Source organism: Drosophila navojoa, chromosome X, assembly GCF_054131105.1.
Source record: "Drosophila navojoa isolate 15081-1374.11 chromosome X, UAZ_NAV_1.0, whole genome shotgun sequence".
In the NCBI taxonomy this organism is placed as follows: domain Eukaryota; kingdom Metazoa; phylum Arthropoda; class Insecta; order Diptera; family Drosophilidae; genus Drosophila; species Drosophila navojoa.
Genome location: NC_142895.1, coordinates 21,383,676 through 21,405,646, shown reverse-complemented (window position 1 = coordinate 21,405,646; position 21,971 = coordinate 21,383,676). Strand labels below are relative to the sequence as shown.

At 38.6% G+C, this 21,971-nt stretch overlaps 1 protein-coding gene and 1 long non-coding RNA gene across 6 annotated transcripts in view; both read right to left on the bottom strand.

The window, feature by feature from the left end:
* LOC149090703 (uncharacterized) overlaps positions 1-21,971 on the bottom strand; it is a 128,259-nt gene that overhangs the window by 5,663 nt on the left and 100,625 nt on the right. The gene's annotated exons all lie outside the window — the stretch shown is intronic.
* The window catches only part of alpha-Man-Ia (alpha-Mannosidase class I a), an 81,239-nt gene that overhangs the window by 4,955 nt on the left and 54,313 nt on the right, over positions 1-21,971 (bottom strand). The window contains exon 1 of one of the 5 annotated variants that reach the window (XM_089264079.1): positions 9,531-10,079. The exons of the other annotated variants lie outside the window; for them this stretch is intronic. Coding sequence (XP_089120205.1) covers positions 9,531-10,040 — 510 coding nt within the window. The 5' untranslated portion in view covers positions 10,041-10,079. Of the gene's footprint in view, positions 1-9,530; positions 10,080-21,971 lie in introns of those variants that run through there. 5 annotated transcript variants of the gene reach the window in all.

The following is a 21,971-nucleotide window of genomic DNA, read 5'->3' as shown; positions in this document are numbered from 1 at the left end:
TTAATAATTCTTAGCAACCCTTTGCCGCCTGCTTAAGGCCCAAATAAATTCACGTCTATGAAAATGCAAATGGCGCAGAGCTCACACATACACACACACACACACACACACACACACACACACACACACACACACATTAACACACGCAAAGCCAGCGCTCAGAAGGAATGGCGCAATGTCAACGCAAATGTTCTTATTAGAATTTCACACTTTGAGTTTGGATTGGGATTTGCCTTAACTAAAACTCAAGTATTTTGTATAGATTCTAACTTAAAATGAGTGAGGTAAATCGATGGATGCTTTTATATTTGGTCGCACCATTTGCCGGAGTTAACGTTTGCAACCTTTCTATGGAGAGCATAAAAGTAAATTACACTCCGGAGCCCGTATTATGATTCTAGTTTAGTTCGCTCAACCAATCGATTGGCTGATTGCAATCCAAGCACAGAGTATAACTTATACACTCTTAAGTTTCAAGTGCGCAAACATTTTTGCTCATATGAATTCATAAAGAGACCTTAAATTCATTAACAGCATTACTTTACATTGCATTATATTAAGCATGCGAGCTCAAGCAGAAGAAGCACAGCAAAGCGATCACAGGAGAAGCAAATACAAAAAGAAAGAGCACAAAAAAGAGAGCACGGGAAAGCGATGGCTGGAAGAGCGAGCACAGCATCGCTGTGCTGGAAGACTGGAAGAGCGACACTTGCGCTCTAGCGTACTTTTTTTTAGTCAAAATTCAAATGTCGCTCTTCATACCTATTTATATATGTATGAGTGACTGCGCGCATCCTTATTTATTTATTCTCGCAGCCCAAAATGAATGATTAGCTCTCGCTGCAATACTTGGAGCGATTCTATTTATTGCGTGTTCATTTTATTCGTGATTGTTGTCATCCATCGATGATTTTAAAATAACTATCGTTAATCAGCGATGGGTTTGAAATATATATCGTCGCACAGACCTGACATCGCAATGACTATCGTTGATCTTCGATGGCTTTCAAATAACTATCGTCGACTAGCCATTTCTATCGTTGGCGCCTTATATCGATAACTATGCATATGCAATTGCTATCGACTTAAATATATAAAATATGTATATTTAAATGACTCAAAGTACACAGAGCAAAGCAGATATATTTGTGTGAAGTGAACTGTTGCAAATTCCTTTAAAACGTCTAATATATGTATGTAATTGAAGACAAAATCCTTGTAGACTTGCGCCAAGTGCAGTTCAGCTCAGCTCAGCTCAGTTGAGTTGAGTTTAGCTGAAATGCTTAATGAGTCGCATCTAATTCGAAGCTTGACTGGAAGTGCGTTGGCGTCCTGTTCTCGATGTTTATTTATCCAGTGCGCTTTTTCAACTAGACTTATTAACTGCCGTTAATTAAGCCAAACTTGGGCCAAAACTGAACGATTTGAGGGCAGGAGCAGCAGCAACAGCAGCAGCAGCAGCAGCAGGAGCAGCAGTAAATAATCAGCTTGACTAATTTGAACGGAAATTGTTTGATGGCTTTGACTGATTGATTGAATATTTTTGCACGCTGTTAGCCAAACTGAAGCACACACACACACACACAGAGAGAGAGGGAGCAAGAGAGAGAGAGAGAGACACGTTATACGCTTGTGTATGCAGCTGTAGTTTCGGTTTTGTGTGTCTTCATTACGAATTAAGTTATATCCTTGAAATGTGCAAACGTCGCACGAAACGTGCTTTGCCAAATGCGTATATGTTGATGGCAGTGTTGCGTGTATGTGTATGTGTGTGTGCGTGTGCGTGTGTGTGTTAAACATCATTTCCGCAACGAGACGTGAAAACGTGCACGACCATTGCGGCGCGTCTCGTCATATGTCACACATGCCCCCTAAAATGCCGCCACATAGCAGTTGCATCCTTCCGCCTGCCACAGAGCAGCCGTTGCCCGTCCATTCCGGAGCCGGAGCCGGAGCGGGAGCGGGAGCGGGAGCGGGTGGCCAGCGATGAGTTTAGTTGCTGTTGCTCTCTCTTTCTCTTTTTTTTTTTTTTTTTTTTGGTTGTTTTTGGCTTTTGGCCCGATTATGCACTTGACCTGGCAAAGTCAACGCAATTGCGGCTACGGCTGCGGCTGCGGCTGCAGATGTTAGCAAAGTTAGCGGCATGCACCGCATGACATTCCCACTACCTCGGCCACTGCCACTCCCATCGCCACTCCCACTGCCACTGCCATTAATTTGATCAGGATTTAATTGCCACTTCTAGCGGCGACTTAAGCGAAAAGTTCAAATTGGACAGGGAGCTGCGCGGGCTGGTAGCTCCGTTGGCTTGGCTTAATTTAATGCAAATTTCAAATGCAACTTTAACAGCAACAGCAAAGTTTTCTGGCCAAAAACTTTGGCCGCTTAATGCCGCAGGGCCGCAAAACAATGCAAATGGCAGCCAACTAAATGAAAGCGAAAGGGGCGAAGCGGGCGAAACGGGGTGGGCGGCATAACTTTAAAATGTATGCTTTCCTTTTCTTTTTTGTGAAATTATGCATACACCGACACTAAAACACGCACACGCACAGAGGAAGAGGGAGAGAGAGAGAGATAGAGAGACGAACTTCACACAAAAGTTTTTGGCTAACTCTTTGGCCAAGACTAAGGGAATATAATTTGCTTGGGGCCATAAAATAATGCGAAAGACGACGCGTCGCTTCTGTTGAATATCTGGCTGAAAAAGGAGCACGCACACATACACAAACACACACGCGCACGCACACATACACAAACACATAGAGCGCAACTATTTGTCTGGTTAAGTTTTGCATGCTTTCTTAGCGACGGAATATGAAGTCAAACTTAACTGAAAAAAAAAGCAGAGCATGTTTCAGTTGCGTGTGTGTGCGGGAGTGTGTATGTGTGTGCGTGTGTGCGTCAGGCAGCAAAGAGAAAGCGAGCAAACTATTAAGAAAATATGAGTTTGTATTGGTAGAAAGAACAGCAACAAAGACGAAAGTTTTCCTAATGGAATAGAAGCTGAGCAAAAGTCTTGGACCTGCAGAGCGCTAAAAAAAAAAAAAAAACAAAGAAGTGAAATAAAACTAAAGTAAGGGCAGCTCCGGGCGGGGCAGGTGAAAGAACGTGATTGCTTTGCAGCGCTGCATTTAAGAGGGCCAAAGAAAACTCTGAAGAATTCGTTCTTTTCAAATATTTTCAAAACTTTGCAAGGAAATTTTATAGTTAAAACGATTACGACAAAGGCGAAAAAACCATAAAAAAACTAGAGTAAATGGAAAGTCAAGAAACCGATTAAAACAGCACAATATGCGACTAAGCGCGTTTTCTTTGAAGACAAGTTACCAAATTGAGTTAAATATTAAGAAGTTCAATCGAACTGCATCAGTTATATGTATTAAAAAGAACTAGTGACTAGTTCACTTCAATTAAAATAAACTAGTAAACAGTTGAATCTATGAAAGTGAACTAATGAACAAACAGTTCAGTTCATTAAAATATTACATATATAGACTCAACCGATTCAAATGAACTGATGAATATCTCACTTCATCAAATGAATAAATCAACAGTTCAACTTATGTTCCAACGCACAGTTCACTTCTTTAAATTGAACCATTTTTAGTCAAGTCTCGCCAATTGGTACCCCGATAAATCTATACCCTCAGAAGTAATTCGTTCTTCATAATTCTTGATAATTTGAATTTCTGTGTAAATCGAAAAAAAAGTAATGCACTTGCCATTTCGAATTATCGGGACTCGACTATAATAAACAAAACCTCTGGGACTCGACTATAATAAAAAAAAACTCTGGAGCAGTTCCATTCATTGAAGAGAAGTCTTGAACAGTTCTGTTCATTAAAATGAACCAGTAAAGATTGCAATTTTTAAAAACATGTTTATTTCATCAATTAATGAACTAAATGCATTTCATTAAAATAAAAACTCATGAGTTTCATTTAATCAAATGAATGGATGAACAGTTCAATTCATAACAAGTAAGAAGACTCTAGTCGAGACTGCTCGACTAGGAGATACCCTGAACCCTCCAAGCTAATATTCTTATCAATCTGCACTTCTTTTATGCACGCACACATACATTTACATGCATCCACCCTCACTCGCCCGCGCTCTGCTAACTGCGCAGTAAGCAGCGACTGCGCTTGGGCTGCGCTGCAGTGTGGGCAATAGTATGAGAATTTACTTGGTGAATAACTTCTTTTGTAAACATACGATCTTAATGAAACTTTCAGGGCGTAATTATATGATCAAAATGTGTGTACATTCTAAAGCACAAGTCTCTAGTACTTGAAATACGTTTTTTACAAATTGGGGGCGAAGGGGGCGTGGTATCAAAAATCTGTTGATTACAAAATATTTGTATTCATCATATATATATACACAGTAAATCTGAAATCTCTACATCTAATAGTACTCCGATGAGGCTCAAAAAACAAAATCAATTTTTCGATTATTCTCGATAAAAAAATTATCGGATGAGTTATCGAAAAAATAAAGCAAACTCGTACTGCGTATGGTATACACGAGTATGCACACAAAATTTCAGCTCTCTAGCTCTTATATCTTCTGAGATCTCGGCGTTCATACGGACGGACGGACGGACGGACGGACGGACGGACGGACGGACGGACGGACGGACGGACAGACGGACAGGGCTATATCAACTCAGCTCATCGTGCTGATCAAGAATATATATACTTTGTGGGGTCTGCGATGATTCCTTCTGCCTGTTACATACTTTTACACAAAAACATTATACCCTGATTTCCCATTTTCAATGGGTTCAGGGTATAAAAATGATCAAATGTGCAGCTCAAGTTATTAAAATTAACTAGTGAACAGTTCAATTCATTAAAAGGAACTTATGAGCAGTTCAGTTGAGCAAATATGATATATTTATTATATATAATAATAACTCGTCTATCAAACAAACGAAATAATGAGCAATTGCATTTTTGTAATACATTGAAGTATTCTAATATATAATATATGAAATAATGAAATATATAAATTTCAGATCACATATCAGATAAAGACTATGCCGAAAGAGCGCCTGAGATGTGATTATTTAATTATTTTGTATACTTTAGTGTGCATAATTTAAGATTAGTTTCCTTCATTACATCCATATGTAACTCGATCCATTATATCTGCCTGTACTTAATGAAGTCCCAGCTCGAGATATCCTATGTTCCGTCTCCCCCCCCTCCTCCAATGAAGTCCCTGCTAGTTACTCCATGTTTAATCTATTCAAATTGCGCTTACGTTAGTTTTTTAATGAGCTCAAATGCGCTTTCTATTGGCAGTGAGGTATTCCCAATCCGGTGACAATGCCAAGCCATATCGATGGCCGTTGCAGCCGCGCCCTGACTTGGGCCGCCTTCATTGACAATGAAACGGGCAAATGGTCAACAATAACAAGCAACAACAATGTCAGACCGTGCCAAAGACTCAAAGTGGGTTATTGTCAGCAGCGGCATTAGCCTTAGCGTCAATGTTGTTGTTGTTGTTGCTGTTGTTGTTGTTGCTATTGAATGGAATTGCATTGATAAATACGACATTGACTGCACAGCCGTGCGAGCCGGCCTAAGCCTCTACACTGGTTCCTCCGTCCGGCATTTGGGCTCAGTTTGTTGCTTCAGTGCACAAGGCGCAGCATTGTTGGGGGAAAACTGTGTGTGTGTGTGGGGGGGTAACCCAAACTGATAACAATTTGTGCCCCAAACTGCAAATACAAATGAAGAACTCAACGACTGACAGCCTAAATGAATGAAATTCGATTATTAGTGCCAGCATGTGCGTAACGGTTAAGCCCCTACTCTACCCTCACCCCCTTCCGAGTACTTCGCTCTGTTTGCCATCTTAACTGGGGTCACTTATGTGCCTCCATACGTCTTGAGTGCGGGCAGCAACGAAACCAAATGACGCACCTGGCCAAGGATGTGTTGGCCATTGTGTGGGTGTGTGTGTGTGTGTGTGTGTGTGTATTGTGGCAATGTGAAAAGTGAGGCGTGCACAATGTTTGAGCATGAACCGTCATGAATCTTGCAGTCATTCGGTATTGAATAAACAAATGAATATAGTATATACATATATATACATACATACATATATACATATGCAGATGTAGTCTCTATATATATGTATATGTATGCCAAGGGTAAACCACCTGCAATTTTGGCCATTGATGCAAATAATGGTTAACCATTTCGCTCGCATTTGGCCATTGCAATTGCGTTTAAATTATCGAAAACTGTCTTTAATGTCGTGCGATAATTGATATGTGATAGGAGATTTAGGAGATTTATGGATTTTGGCAGGCCTAATTATATTGAATTAGAGTTATATCTACTTTAACATCAATTTGTAGATTAAATTTGGGGATATTTATTATGATTTTAATAGATTTTCCTTATATGGTCAGAGCTATTGTTGATTTGAGTACGTCTATGGCTGCTATGGAAGTATTTTCAGGTCTATCGATGATCTCAACCTGTCTGGCTGGTAAGAGTTATAATTGATTGAAGACAAGCTCAAGTTGATCTATGCTAGTTATACGAGTATTCAGAATTGAGTGTGACTTCTCTGCTCTTATAGAGATCTTGGAAAGATTAGGAGCAATGAATTTTACACTCAAGTGTGGAGTCAAGCATAGCACTTATCGATATATCGATAATTGAAGGGGGCAAGTATATTTATGGAATATTTACATGATATCGAATCTTTATGCGATTTAAAAGGGTTATTACCCTCTGACATCTACAATTCACCAGTTCCGCAGCAGGAAGTTATTTTCCGTGAGTTGTTAAAAATATTGTCAAGCCAAACGCGGACTAACGTACAAGATATATACTAAAAATTCTCAACTTAAGACCAAGTGAATGCATTGTGAATTTTTTATTATCCTTATACAATCTTTACTTTGAAAATAATAAAAAAGGCACCTGAATTTAAGGTTATCAATTAAGCTCAAATCCATATATAAACATGGATCTGTCAAGGGTTTTTTCGTACTTTTCTATAAAACTGATTCATAAAAATTATAATATATAATATATATTATATTAGTAATTCTATTTGAGCCTGGAGTACTCCGGTCTTCAGCAATAGAAACGGTTCAGCTCATCTCTAAAATCCCATAGTTGCTCAAAATCAGACTACTCAAGCGGATACCTGAGGAACTATCGTATAGCTGCCAGAGAGAGCGCAATTCGTTTTTCTATGGCAGGTTGTCCAATCAGTTTGCGACATGATGAAATGCTATAATTAGTAAGACATGCAGTTATATAACACTTGATGGCATAATCAATTGGAGCGGGGGGCGAGCACGCGAGTTGCAAACATATTTGAAATGGTTTGTTGTGCTCATAAAAGCCAAAGGCAGAACTGAAAATAAATCTTTTTGTATATCCTGGCATTATTGTTATTGTTATTGTTGCAGGTTGCAAGTTGTTGGCTGCAGGAGGCAGGAGGTAGGAGGCAGGTGGCAGGTTGTTTGGCTGCGACTGCGACTGCAATTGGAATTTCTTTCTTTAGCGCCTCGTTGGCCAAGGTCTCAACACGGCGCACTCGAGCCGTGAAAGCGTAAAGCAATTGACGGCCTTCCGCATCCCAGAGACCTCGCCGTGTGCCAATTGCAATCGCAATCGCAATTCCAATTGCCATGGGCCGGGCCAACAAGCGTGCCCCAGCTGTTGACTGCAGCAGACTTTTGCCGGTTAACGGTTAACGGTTACCGGTTGCGAGCACCCATTAGCCAAGTGAGCGTAATAAACGCCAGGACTTGGACCACAAACAGAAGGACTGAGAGCCGAGACGTCGCCACTGCCACTGCCACTGCCATTGCCACTGACTCAGCTGCTGGTCTTGTTATGCGTCGTGCGTGTTCTTAGCCCAGTCAAATCGTTGACATTGACATAAACAGTAAGTATTCTTCCAGGTGTCGCCTCTGACAAGGCGAATATTTTACGTCTACTGTTAAAGCACGCACAGAGACAGAGTGTGAGGGAGAGAAAGAGAGAGAGAGAGAGGCATATAGAGAGGTAAGGGAAAGGACAAAGGGGAATGAGAGAAAGGGAGAGAGATAAGAAGAAAGAGAAATTCCATGGCATAAAATACAGAAATAACGAGAGAGTGAGGGAGACAGAAGAAAGGTAAGGAAAAAGGAGACAGATGGGGGAAGAATCCGAGGGAAAGGAATATAGATAGAGAATGAAAGAGGCAAAGAGATGAAGATGGAGAGATACAAAGGCAGAGAGAAGTACAGAAGAGCAGAAAAAGGAGAAAGAAATAAATATAAGAACAGAGAGAGAGAGAGAGAAAGATAGAGGAAGACTGAAATAGAGAGAAGGGAGAGGTAAAGAGAGAGAGAGATAGAGAGAGGAAGAGATATAAATATACATATAAAGAGATACAGAGAGAGAGAGAGAAAGAGAAAGAGATATAAATAGATAGAGATACATAAGGAGAGAGAGAGAGAGAGAGAGAGAGAGAGAGAGAAAGAGAGAGAAGAGAGAGAGGAGAGAGAGAGGAGAGAAGAGACGAGAGAGAGAGAAGAGAGAGAGAGAGAGAAAAAGAGAGAGAGAGAGAGAGAGAAGAGATATAAATAGATAGAGAGATACAAAAGGATAGAGAGAGAGAGAGAGGAGAGAGAGAGAGAAAGAGATATAAATAGATAGAGAGATACAAAAGGATAGAGAGAGAGAGATATTTATATATATAAAGAAATAGACAATATATATAGCGAGAGAGAGAGAGAGATGAAGAGAGCGAGAGAGAGAGAGAGAAATACAGAACGATCAAGAGATAATGTTATAGAGACTTATATATGTATGCGTATGTATACATGCAGAGCGAAAGAGTAAGAAATATAAGGTATAAGATATAGAGACATACATACGTGGAGATATATAGACAAACCAATGATTTATGTTAGGCTAAAGTTGTATTATTATATACAGTATATATACATATATATAAATATATATGAATATTTTCGTCCTACTTTCACTACATTTTTCATTGCCAGTGAATTGCTGCATGCATAAATCTTGTACAAGAGACATTTATGAAAAATATTGAGAAGCGCATAGAAGAGGAGGCCCAACAAGGCAAAAATAGAATGTCAGCTGTACTGTAACTTTTTTCGTAAACTTTTTGAAGACTTTGTCTTTGTTTGCTCTAGAAATATTTCCCATTGTAATATTTATAGAGGTAAATTGTGAATTGATGGCATTGCGTTTGCGATTTCCAACAATTTGGCCTGCTTTAATTGTTATTATTATTTGATGATAGCCAGCGAAAGCCGACGGTTGTGGGTGATGGTAAATAAATCACCATGACCCACCCACCCGGACCGCTCGGAGCACCAGGCCCACCCATGACTGGCATGCGCGTGCGTCCGTCCGTCCGTCCATGTGGCATCAACAGCTGGCGCATTGCCTTGGGGTCGTGTCAGGCCCCCAAAGGTCAGACATTTGAAATTGATACGCAATTGGAGCGCTGCAGACGCCCCACGCGCCACTCACCTTGACGATTTGGGCGCGCTTCTCGTCATCAATCAAGCTGTCCGCTGCGCTGGGCGTGACCCGCGCCCCCCCAAAGGGCAGCGGGCCCGGTGGCGGCGGCGTCTCGATAAGCTCGTCAAGAGCTTGAGTCCGCTGTTGCCCCTCTCGCCCGATGACCGCCAACAGCTTTGGCTCCGCCACAGCGGAGGACATCTCGTGCCGGATTTGCTCCATGCTGCGGCCATCGCCCGACTCGATCGTCTCGCCGCTGCCGCTGCCGCTGCCGCTGGGCGTCTCATTCAGCTGCTTGGCATACACGTTCTTCGGATGATTGTTGACGTAGTTCAGCTCCTTGATGTGATTGTCATTGGCGCTGACGCTGTCGCTGGCCACCTTCTCATTGAGCCGTATGATATTCGAGAGATTGATGTTGTTGATCAGCGTGACGCCCGTGATGGCCACCAGGATGATGACAAACCCAATGCCGCCGATCAGCAGCAGCGGCGTCGTCTTCGATGTCTTCGGGCACATTGCGTTTTAATTGAACTATTATTATTATAAATTATTATTTATATTATATTTTTTTTGTTTATTTTTGCTAATTTCCACAGCTTTTTCTTTGGTTTTATCGAATCGTCTTCACATTCTATTGATTGTTTTAAAATTTCAACATTAGTCATTAGTTCTCACTCCATCTCTCTCACTCTCTCTCTCTCTCTCGCACACCTCAGCCCAGCAACAGTTCAATTCGGTTGACAAATTCATTCCAAACTCTTTTAATTATGCGGTGAAAGCAACCAAATTTCATAAATGAAAGCCAAATTAATTAAAAGTTTTGACGGCTGCCGCTAAGATTTGCCCAGGTCAAGGCTGAATACGGCGTGCGCAATCTAAGCTCAGCTGAAGTTCGAACTATTTCTTTCCACCAGCACTATTTTACCACTTGTCTCAGCTAAAATTTCACATTTTACAACTTATTGGGTTGCCAAGGTCAATTACACAGGCCAACAAGAGTTTGCTCCAAGCAACTGAAACCAGCTGCATTTACACAAAGTTTGCACTAAGAAATTTATTTAATTGTTATTCGAATTGTTTTCTATTAACAACTATTATTAATAATTAATAATTATGTTTAAAAACTTAATTGTTTTAATAGGTTTGAAAAGAGTAAATATAGTAAATATATATTTAAAACACTTTTTTGTATATATACATTTTATTTTATTCATATTCATGTATATTTTTTTATTCATATGTATGTATATATATTCAATTATAATTATATTTGTATGTCATATTAAAAAATTATTATTTTTTACAGCATTTATTTTTAATTAAATAATTAATTTTTAATCAATTAATTAATTCTTCATTAACTGATTAATTTGTAATTCCTTTATTCATTTTTTAAGTAAATATTTATTGTTTTATATATATTTATTTTATATATATATATATATATATAAATTTTTTTATATATTATTTTTTTTATATATTAATTTTTTTTATATTAATTTTTTTTTTATATTAATATTTTTTATATATTATTTTTTTATATATTAATTTTTTTTTATATTAATTTTTTTTATATATTATTTTTTTTTACATATTAATTTTATATATATATATTAGTTTTTTTGTATATACAAAAATTACCCCACTTGACATGTCCAAAGTTTTATGACAATAAATTTTAAAAATAGTTTATTGTATTACTTTTGAGCTTTTTTATTAAGAACAAATAAACATAGTTGGTATCTTAATATATCGAAAAAAGCTCAAATTCCTGCCGCTTTGCAGTGCTACGTTAAAATGGCATATTTACCAAAGAATATCTAATGCTCTGATCTACGCTTACCCCTTCTGAAGCTGTTCTAAAAATATGTTGAACTAATTGCTTTAGAGCTTTTTTTATTAATTTGCCATCAATGACCTTTATACAGCCATTGGAGCTGGAGCCAAAACATGGAACAGTAGAGTAGTTTCAACTGTTTTTTAATTTTGAACGAGTATTTCGAGTCACGTTATTCTTTTTTTTCTCCAATCTTCTGCATTTTTTATGTGTTTGCTTTCATAATGTCTATAAGCTTGACTTCAATAAAGTTTCCGCAACAAGGAAATACAATTTGCAAATTAATGAGATGGCTGCAATTACAAATATGAAGTTTCCGCTCTCTGGGCGCCTTATCAAAATTAAACAGAATTTCTTCGTATCAGAAGATATCAATATATATGTATGTACATAAGCATGTCACATGGGCACTAGTTGTCTTGTCAGCTATGCCATGCTCCAATATTATCGAGTTCAGCCTAATCGAACCCCCAATAAAGTAAATATGATCGCCCCACTTAGTGAGGGGTGAAAGCCGTTGTTGAATTTGAAGTGCTGCAAAAGAAGGTGGAACATTGTGCTTTAAATTGAACTGCATATAGCACTTAATTAGTATATGAATAATTTATTAATCGTTAATCGTTGCCACGTGACAGCTGGCCAACAGTGTCTGGCCATTAACGTTGAAGGACAGCGACGCGCCGTGACTGTCTAATGGTCATGTAACGGACAGAAGGTTACCAGGGGGCTGGCCGACACCCCTACCCCGTATCTCCCGCCCAGCTAAGGACTAATATCAAGGACTAATAACAGATGGAATAATAAATGGAGGGGCAGAGGGCGAGAGGCGATGAGGGGATGAGGGAGAGTGCACGACAATTCTGTTACAATTGATGGTATTTTCTATTTTTTTCACATTTTTTAATTATTGCTCTACATACATATATTTTGCCGCTTACAATGATGATGACATTTTGCGACTGCTTCCGGCTTTGTGTGAGCACACAAATGCAATGCAATGGAGTATATATATATATATATGTATATACATATATCAATATACGAGTATATTTCTATAAATGCATTCATTCGCATCGCTGCAATTTCATTCAAATAATCAATAGCTTAGAAGACTTCGATTGAGTACGATGCACACAGGCGCATCATAAATATATATCTACATATATGTATATATCTATATAGTATTCGATGCCACTTCATCATGCGCTGCAACTGCCAATTGGCAATTTATGGCCGACCTTGCGTATACGCAATGCCTTAATAGCGAACTACATTTTGCCATCAATTGACGATGGGCTGAACCATTCGAGCCATTCGAATTTCGAACAGACCCTAGACAGCGTGATTCATGATCCCTGATCATATCTACATATTATTTGGTTAATGAGCAGACGACAGAGCCGCATTGAGCTCGATGAAATGCGCTTCATTCATGCCGGCAATCGGCAATCGAGAATCGGCAATCGGCAATCGAGAATCGGCAATCGGCAATCGCCGCCAATCGTTTTGCCTTAATTCAATTCACATCAATTCATATAGAAAACGAAAATAAATGAAAAGTGGCACGCAATTCGTGGCCAGAGTGGAGTAAGGGGGGCGAGGCGGGTCGCCATGGAGGCGGGCTGCTTGAGATATTGTCAGTTGCTGTTTGCGCAAGCAGCTGAATTTCAAAATGAATATGTCTGTATGTATGTACATCAGATGTGTGTGCTGCCCTCTCTTCATGAGTATTTTTATGTCTTCGCATTACATTTTTTTTTTCTCGTTTTTTTTTTGACTCAACTCTCGAGAGATGCGTTTAAATATAAACACTGGCCAAGTTGCTGGCTAAATGCTCAAGGACATGACTATGCGGCAATTAAAAGAAAACAAGCAAGCGAGACTAGCCTGGGTACGCAGCGCGGGACCGACTAATAGATGCCCTCTATTGACTCTAGGCAGGCGCGTTAGCATAAAATGATGCTACCCCGCGCTGCAGTGGGCGCTCTGCGCTGGGTATACAAAATGACAAAATAACGAAACGCAAATAAAATATAAACAAACTCACACACACACACTGAGACACACACACATACACATCACGTGCAAGTTGCCCAGGAGGCTGCTGTGCGTCAACGGCAAGTGCTTTGGGAATGCACAAGAAACGTGTCAAGCGGGCCCATGTACTTTAGGTGACCCGAACTACCTAAGGATGCCCGGCCCGGCACGGTACGGCCTCCTTACGCCCTCCTACCCACCCCCACCCCCAGCATGTAGGCAAGCACCTTGGGGGCTCCTGCAAGTTATGAGTTTGCTGCTGATTAGTCTGAGTTGTGCATAGTAAAAAATGGTTGTGTAGGAAATTTTATGCCACCTTGTTGAACTGTTGCGCACACACACACACACACACACACACATACATATGCTTATCAGCATACTTTCAACTTTGGTGTAAATACAATATTGTGTTGCTTTTGTTTGTTTCACTGTGTGGTACAGCTGTTGTTGTTGTTGTTTTTGTATTTTTTCTGTTTAAGACAATTATCAATTATTAAACAATGTGCCACGAGATGCGCGTGTTTACATTTATTTTGTATAGCGAATTTCTTATTATTGTTTCACATTTCGAGTGGTTCGTGTTGCTGTTGGTGTTTGTGTTGTTGTTGTTGCGAGCAACGCGTGGCCGTAGCTGAGCGGACAACAGGCGAGTGCGGTAAGTGGAGCCAACTGCCCAACTGAGTGAGGACGCTGGCAATGGAATTTGCGAATGCGAAGGCATCGAAATAGCATAGAACGAAACAGCACAGAGCGAGAGTGAGAGCGAGAGAGAGTGAAGCAAAGCAAATTGAGCGCATCATAGAAAGCACAGAAAAGCGTGAGCGCGGAACGTTTCGGCAATAGACGAAACGCCCAAAATACACAGCAGCAGCAGCAACAAACGGCAAAACGAAACGTTAGCCCTTGTGTCGCAACGCCATCGTATGGCGAATGGCGTATGGCGCATTACGTGAAATGCGGTCGGGCCGCGCTTACGATGCGTACACGAAATGAGTAAAAGCTGCGCTGGCCTTGAAAACATTGAAACGAGTGGCAAGGGGAATGCGACAAACGGCAAATGGCGAGCACAAAAGGATCAACAAACTGATCCGATTCGAAAGGCAAGCAGAGAGAGAGAGACAGAGGGAGTTTAATGCTGAGAGCAATGACAAATCAGGTACGAAGCGAATAAGTCGCATTGCTATACGTATGTGCGTGTGGTGTGTGTGTGTATATTAATAAGCGAAACACAATAACAACGACAACGAGCTCAGTGAGCGCAACTCAAGGAACAACTTGCACTGTGCGTGTTTTTGTTTTTTGCTGTTGTTGGTTTTGTTTTTGTTGCTCCATTTACATTTTAATTATGTCTAATTTATGGCGGCCGGCAAAGGGCGACTTAAAAGGCAACGGCAAACGTGCCGTCAAGTATACGCAGCGTGTGTGTGTGCCTGCGAAACGCCATGTGGCCACGTTTACCAAATGAAGTGAGCCCGAGATGTGTTCAAGGGTTATGCCCTGCAATTTTCCAACTACCTCAAGCTAAAACTTTTTGCGTGTGCACAGCGCCCTTAGCCGGGCCCCACATATCCTGTTGCTAAATACTTCATATTACAGCCAATTAAAGGACTCGAGTAATTGCTGAGATTAAAACATAAAGCTGCATGTATTTGAAACATACATATGTATGATATATTTTTAATTCAACTTTTGCGTAACGAATGAAATTTCAAAATTATCTAAATTGAAATTTGTTGACTGAAAATATTTGAATATTTTTAGACAATTGAGGTTTGAAAAGAAAATTTAATGACATTTAATAATAAAAAAATAATAGATGAATATTTGTAATATAATATAATATAAGATAAGAATATATGAATATTTGTAATATAATATTTTCTAATATAATTTTTAAATATTTATCGACAATTGAACGAATGAAAATATCTAAGACAATTAAAGATCTTTGGCATAATAGAAACATTTTTATATTGAATAATGAAACATAAAAAAAAAACATAAGTTGATTTTCAATTAAAAATATTATTAGAAAGCAAAAAGCTTAATTTAATTTATTTTATAGTTCGTCAGCAGCAATTATATGAAATAATAGCAGAGTATTTCAATAAAACTTCTTTAATTGAATTATTTTTTAAGAGGTCATATATTTTTATATATCTCTGCAATATAAAGAAAATAAAATATACTGTCGTTTTTTTTTCCATTGGCACGACATGCATGCAGCTTAACAGCGCCCAATTAAGAAACGTGTTGCCGGAATGTTAACATAAAATATTGTTGCTTTATTTTATACTCGGTGAAAGAGCTGAATTCTGGGTGTTTCGGCTTTATTTAACTGTAGCAGGCAGGCCAGGTGGATGGCTGAGTGCATAAGGCATATGCATATATGTTTAGATAGATAGATAGAGAGAGAGAAAGAGAGAGAGAGAGAGAGAGAGAGAGAGAGAGAGAGAGAGCGAGAGAGAGGGAGAGTTGTTCATCATACAGATGTCCCCCTCAGTCTGTGAGGCTTTTGATACATGAGACGTATATATGAATATGAATTTAAAGTCTTTATTGCTCAGCTGAAATTGAAAGATTTCTAATCTGCTTCGCTGTGAGATAATGGGAGTGAAAATATCATTGACAAATTTAGAGCTAAGCTTGCCAAGTTCTTCGTATATTCAGCAAGAATACACAAATATTTTATAAGAATATTAATTTCTCTACAATATTTTGTTTATTAAAAGACAAAGTCGAATATATTGCATACAATTCAACTGGTAAATAATCTTTTACCCATTTGTGAATGTGTTAAGGTCAAACTGAAATAAGTCCGCAGAGCTCATACAAAAAACCATTTAAATAAAATAAAATAATAATAAAAAAGTTTCAGCTATTGTTTCTTAGTACTTTCCACTCGTGTTGACAGAAAAATCACATCATTTACATGCCGTGAGGAGCTGACTCCTAGAGCCAAAGCCCTTTCGTTGCACCCTTCCCCCCCTCCAAAAAAAAGGGAGTAGAGTAGACAAAAAAAGAAGAAAATAAGCTTACTGGCATCATTTTCATTTTCATATTCATATTTATTCTCATTTTTAGCATTTTTATTTCTGTTTCTTTTCGGCTTCTTTTTTTGTCATTGTACACGCTGGCATAAAGGATGCCAACAGTTGTTATTGCGGGCGTTTCGCTGCCAAAAATAAGCCTCGGCCCGTTAAGTAAGTAAGTAAGTAAGTACGAAAGATTCTTGCACTTGTCACTTGCTTTGCGCCTCGTTGCCTTTCAGCTGACAGCATGCGAAGAAGACATGACAAAGGCAAACACGGCACAAAGTAAGACAATAAACAACCATAACAATGGCAACAGCAATGGCAACAACAGCAACAGCAACAACATCGACAAGAACTGTAGGCCGCTTTCCCAGATAATATGTGAATCGTTGTTGTTGTTGTTGTTGTTGCTATATAGCCTAACATATTGCGTTGCTGTGGGGTGTGCGGTGAGCAGTCTAACCCAACACGAAACACCACACACACACACACACACACACACACACACACTCATATATAAAAATACATTTTATTTTTGTTGTTGCTTTTTTGCCCCTTAAATGGCTAAAAAGTCGGGTATAGACATGCACAAACATGCACATGCCAATTATCACCTCGATAAGCGCCTGAACGCGTTCTCTGATCGATAAGCTGTTGTAAATTAAGCTTCAATTTGAATGGGAAAAGTTTGCGAAATAATATTTTTTATGATTTTGTAAACATGACTCAAATTAGAAATAATAATCTAAAACCTGTTTATAGAACCGTAGCATCTGATACCTGATTTCTCATCAACAAAATTCTGCTGCTGCTGAGCGCTGCAAGATTTTTGAGTAATCTATATTGTCATAAATAGAAAGGGAATGAATATAAAGACATGTCCCCCTCTCTCTCTCTCTCACTCTCTCTCTCTCTCTCTCTATCTCTCTGAAGACTTGAGCAAAACTTTTCATCAGTTGGCAGTTGACGACCCGTCAAAAGCATCAAGTTGTAAATGCACTAATCGGGCTGACAGCAAAGCTATCAAGGCGGCTAAAAAGTTCTGCCATCTTAGAGGGATGCTCTACACTGGGCTACAGGGTATTGGCGCGGCCTGCAGAGTTTATAAATTTGCTGCTGCTGTTGTTGCGCTACTGATGTTTTCTTGTTTATTTTTGTTTTTCGTTCTCGCTCTAGAGCTGTTGTCTCAGCTTTTTAATAAAAAAAGGTAACGATGACAAAAGCAACACGACAACGACAACCCTGACAACAACAAGTGTTTCTTTCACACACACAGAGAGAGGAGGGGAACGAGGGAGAGCCGAACAAAACACTGAACTGAACGAAGGCTGAAGGCAGCGTTAGATATTTAAGGGCGTAACGCGACTAACGATAACAAAAAATGCGTAAAGAAACCAAAAAATGAGAAGAAAATAGGCCGACGGCGCTGACTGACTGGAGAGGGGAGGGATGGGGGGGTAGTGAGGGAGCTGCTGCTATAGTGAACCAGTTGCTGTAACTATGGTAAAGCCTTTTCGCATCTCATTGCCTTTGTGCGACGCAACCGCAAACAAAGGCGCAAGGAAATAAAAACAGTTAATTAGCTGACGACGTCAGCGATTATGAAAGGGAAATGGCAATTTGTTGCTTCTGACGCATTGCGGGACGCATTTCGATGGATGGCAGAGGGGAGAGCAGGGCAGAGGTTGGAGTGAGTGAAGTGGGTGGAGAGCGTAGTGAAGAGGATAATAGAGAGAGGTAGAGGTCAAGTAGGAGAGAGGGAGAGGGAGGAGAAACGAAGGAAGAGATTGCAAGGAGCAGGAAAGGGGGAGGAGAAGGGATGGAGAAGAAAAACAAGTAAGGGGGGCATAGAGTAGGGAAGAGAGAAGAAACAGGTAGTGAGGAATTAAGGAGGAGTAAGCCGAAGAAGACGAAGAGAAAGGATGAAAAATGGGGAAAGAAGAAGCAAGAGGACACAAGTATGAGGAAGAAGAGAAGGAGAAGAAACAGCAAGAGAAGATAGAGGAAAAGTTGTCCGTCTCCTCTTCCTTCTTCACTTCTTGAGGCGGAGGAGAAAGGGAGGGAAGGAAAAGAATGATGCAGAAAAGGATGCGGAATCAGGAGGGAGGAAGATTGCAAAATTGGCGAGAAGTGAAGAAAAAGGGTTAGGTATAGAGGAGGAAGCAGTAATTCAGATAGTGATATTGGGAGCGTCGGATCAAGAGATACAATATATAGTAAAATAATCTCTGAAAAGTGTACTACTCTTTATTAATATATTTACAAATATTAATTCATGCATATTGAAACGTTTTGGCCAAATTATTGCGGTTAGCTACTGGCAGTTAAATAAAGCCATTGTGAATGGTAATTTAATAATTATGCTTGGCCTTGAGTTGGGGATGCGCATTGAGCTGACAGACTGAGGGCAATAATAGGAAACAACATCAATTATTATAGCTGAGCTAACTTGACAGGACTTCAAGTGTCAATGGAACGCAACCACGAACGAAACTTTTCAAGTGAAAACTTTGTGAAATGCATTCTCTCGCACAAGGAAAAGCCTCTTATTGATCGGACGCCGGATATAAATAGACAATTGCTCCAATGTAATATAAATTTCACATCACAAGTGAAATTGAATGGTTATTAAATGAAATGCTTGGCCATGCGTGCATATTTCTATAGAGCCTTTCAGTTAGACGATGCAATTTGATTAATGTGCCCCAATGCCCATGGATATCAATAGGATAAGCTGGAGCGAGATAAGACCTAGTTCAGAGTTCTGATGTGATGAAAGTGAATTGCAATTAAATAGTAGTTGTGAAACTGGGCGTGGCCGTATCGCGTGTGGCGTTTGAATGGCATTCGACTGCTCCATTGCTCCATTGCTCCACTGCTCCACCGCTCTGCACTGCAGTTCAATTAACTGTGCCACTGGCACTGGGGAAATGCTGTGACACGTTCTACTGCCAATGGCCACGCCCATCAATGCCAAAGTTCGCCAATAAGCAAATGAAATAATAAACTTGTGCTATGCGCCTCTAAGCTTAACATGGCGTATACGCAATATTGCCAAGGGCAACGCAGCCAGCATATTAAGAAAGAAAAAAAAAAATAAAATAAAGAAGAGAAACGGCACGTGGCGGCATCTTTAAGTGATTTCCTTGGCCCGCGAATAATTTCTACATTTTATGTAGTCACCCCACTTGACTGAAGCAAGAACAACGCCAGCAACAGCAGCAGCAGCAACTGCCTTGCCACGCATGTGTTGAAAGTATTTATGAATATTTAAATTTTTTACATTATGCTCCTCATTGATATCGTGCAGCACAGCAGCACAGCAGCCCAGCAGCACAGTGGCTGCCTGCAGCAGCTCGCTGTAAACTGCGGCCAGCCATAGGCAACATCTGAACGCCATTTATCAGGCACATCAGTTGACAATTATAATGCATTTTACATTCGCTGTTTTTTTTTTTATCAGCTGTTGTGTGCATGTGACAAAGAGCTGTAAAGCTAATGTAATATTATTTTATAGAAATTTAATTAAAAAAGTTATACAAATAAAAAACGTAAAAAAAAATACAAAAAGAAAAAAAAATATTTAATTAAAATTACATATACCCATAATGTATATATAAAAGTGAATAATATATCAATAAATTGTTTATATATAGAAATAAAAAGTCAATTTAAAAAGAAAATATATATAAATATTCCCTTCTGCTGGAATATTTATAAACGTTTGTTGTTTTTATACGTTATTTAGTTATATATATATGTATATTTATTTTTTGCCCGAGCTTGATTTTAATGTGACATTAATTTTAGCATTTGATTATTAATTAATTATTAAAGTTTAGGTTAATAAATAAGAATGAAGATTCAAAATTTTAATTTTATATTCATTGCATCGTCAAATAAATAAAAATAAATATAAATATATTCATTTATAAAACTAAAAAGAAATATATAAATATTAAAAGAATATAAATATGTATAGAAATTTATATAAAATTTATTTATTTATATATATATATATATATATATATATATATATATATATATATATATATATATAAATATATATGAATATAATATGTATAGAAATTTATATAAAATTATTTTATAAATATAAGCATATAAAAATAAAACTTATTTATATAGTAATAAATCACACTAATTTCAATTTTATTCATATACATATGTATTATATAAATTATTTATTATATTTATAATGACAAAGCAAACAGAGATGGAGAAATTTTCTATTTGAATTGTGTTTGATATGAATTTGCCTAATGAATAAATTTTATGATTATGATATATTAAAAAATATAATACAAATAAAACTGAGTTTAAACTTCAACATATATTAATGAAAAAATATATTTAAAATAAAAAAAAAAATAAAATAATTAATCAAATAATATTAATAATTTTTAATGATAAAAAAAATATATATATACATTAATATATATAAATAGTAAAAATACAACACATATTATTAAAATTAATTACCACCCCGACTAGCAAAGAAATAATCTATAGTCTTTTTTGGCCCCAGGCTCCCTTCCCAAGCGTGTGACAAAAGTTAAGCTATTTTTTATGAAACTTTTTTTAGTTTTGTATTAATTAATTATTTCAAATTAGTTGCGAAAGCAAGTTAATTTTGAAAATGCGGAATTAAAATCCCTGCGGACCACTGTAAAAGCCAAAAAGCTTCACTCGACGCTGTCAACTTCTCTACCAGCAGCATGCAAGGCTCTTCATGTGTGTGTGTGTTTGTGTATGTCTTCTGCAACGCATTACACACACATTAAATTTATGGCTTGGGCGAAAAACTCTTTACAACAAAAAGCACTAAACATTATGCCCGCTCCAGTGCCACGCCCAGCGCCCACTTTGCGGATGTCTGCATGTGTGTGTGTGTGTGTTTGGTATGAGATGTATGGCAATTGCAGTCTGCTGGCTATTCAGTGCTTTGGCTAAGCGAGCATTGAGGCAAGCGCTTAGTCCACAAATATTTCATAAAAATCAAGCCAAAAACGCCAAGCGCTCAGAGCGAAAGGGAACCGTTTAATGATCATTTTGTGTGGTAGAGTATTGGGAGTATTGGGGATTGGGTTTGGGGTCCATTGAGTAAGTCAGGCGGCCATGTAAATCAGTTATTATGCAATAAACTCATTTAAAAGGCAGCAAAGCAAAGCAAAGCAAGGCAAAGCAATTGTAATACGATGCCGATACATGGAGGGAGGGGTCGTGGGGCTGGCGAGGCGTGGCATCGCATCCACTTTATTAGCCTCATTAAACGCACAGTCCTCGAACTGTGAAAAACTTGGCAAGCGAGCAGAACTCTCGAATGAAATTGTGCTCATGATTGCGATTATGGTTATGACTGCCGAGAATTATTGCCCCAGTCAGGATTCTTAACAGATGGCCATGATTCGTTGTGTGTGTGTGTGTGTGTGTGTATATTGGTTAAAGTTTTTCACAAGCTTCGTTAGACGCAGCCAGGGCAGCATCCAAATCTAATTACCAGGCTAGGCTGAGCCAAGG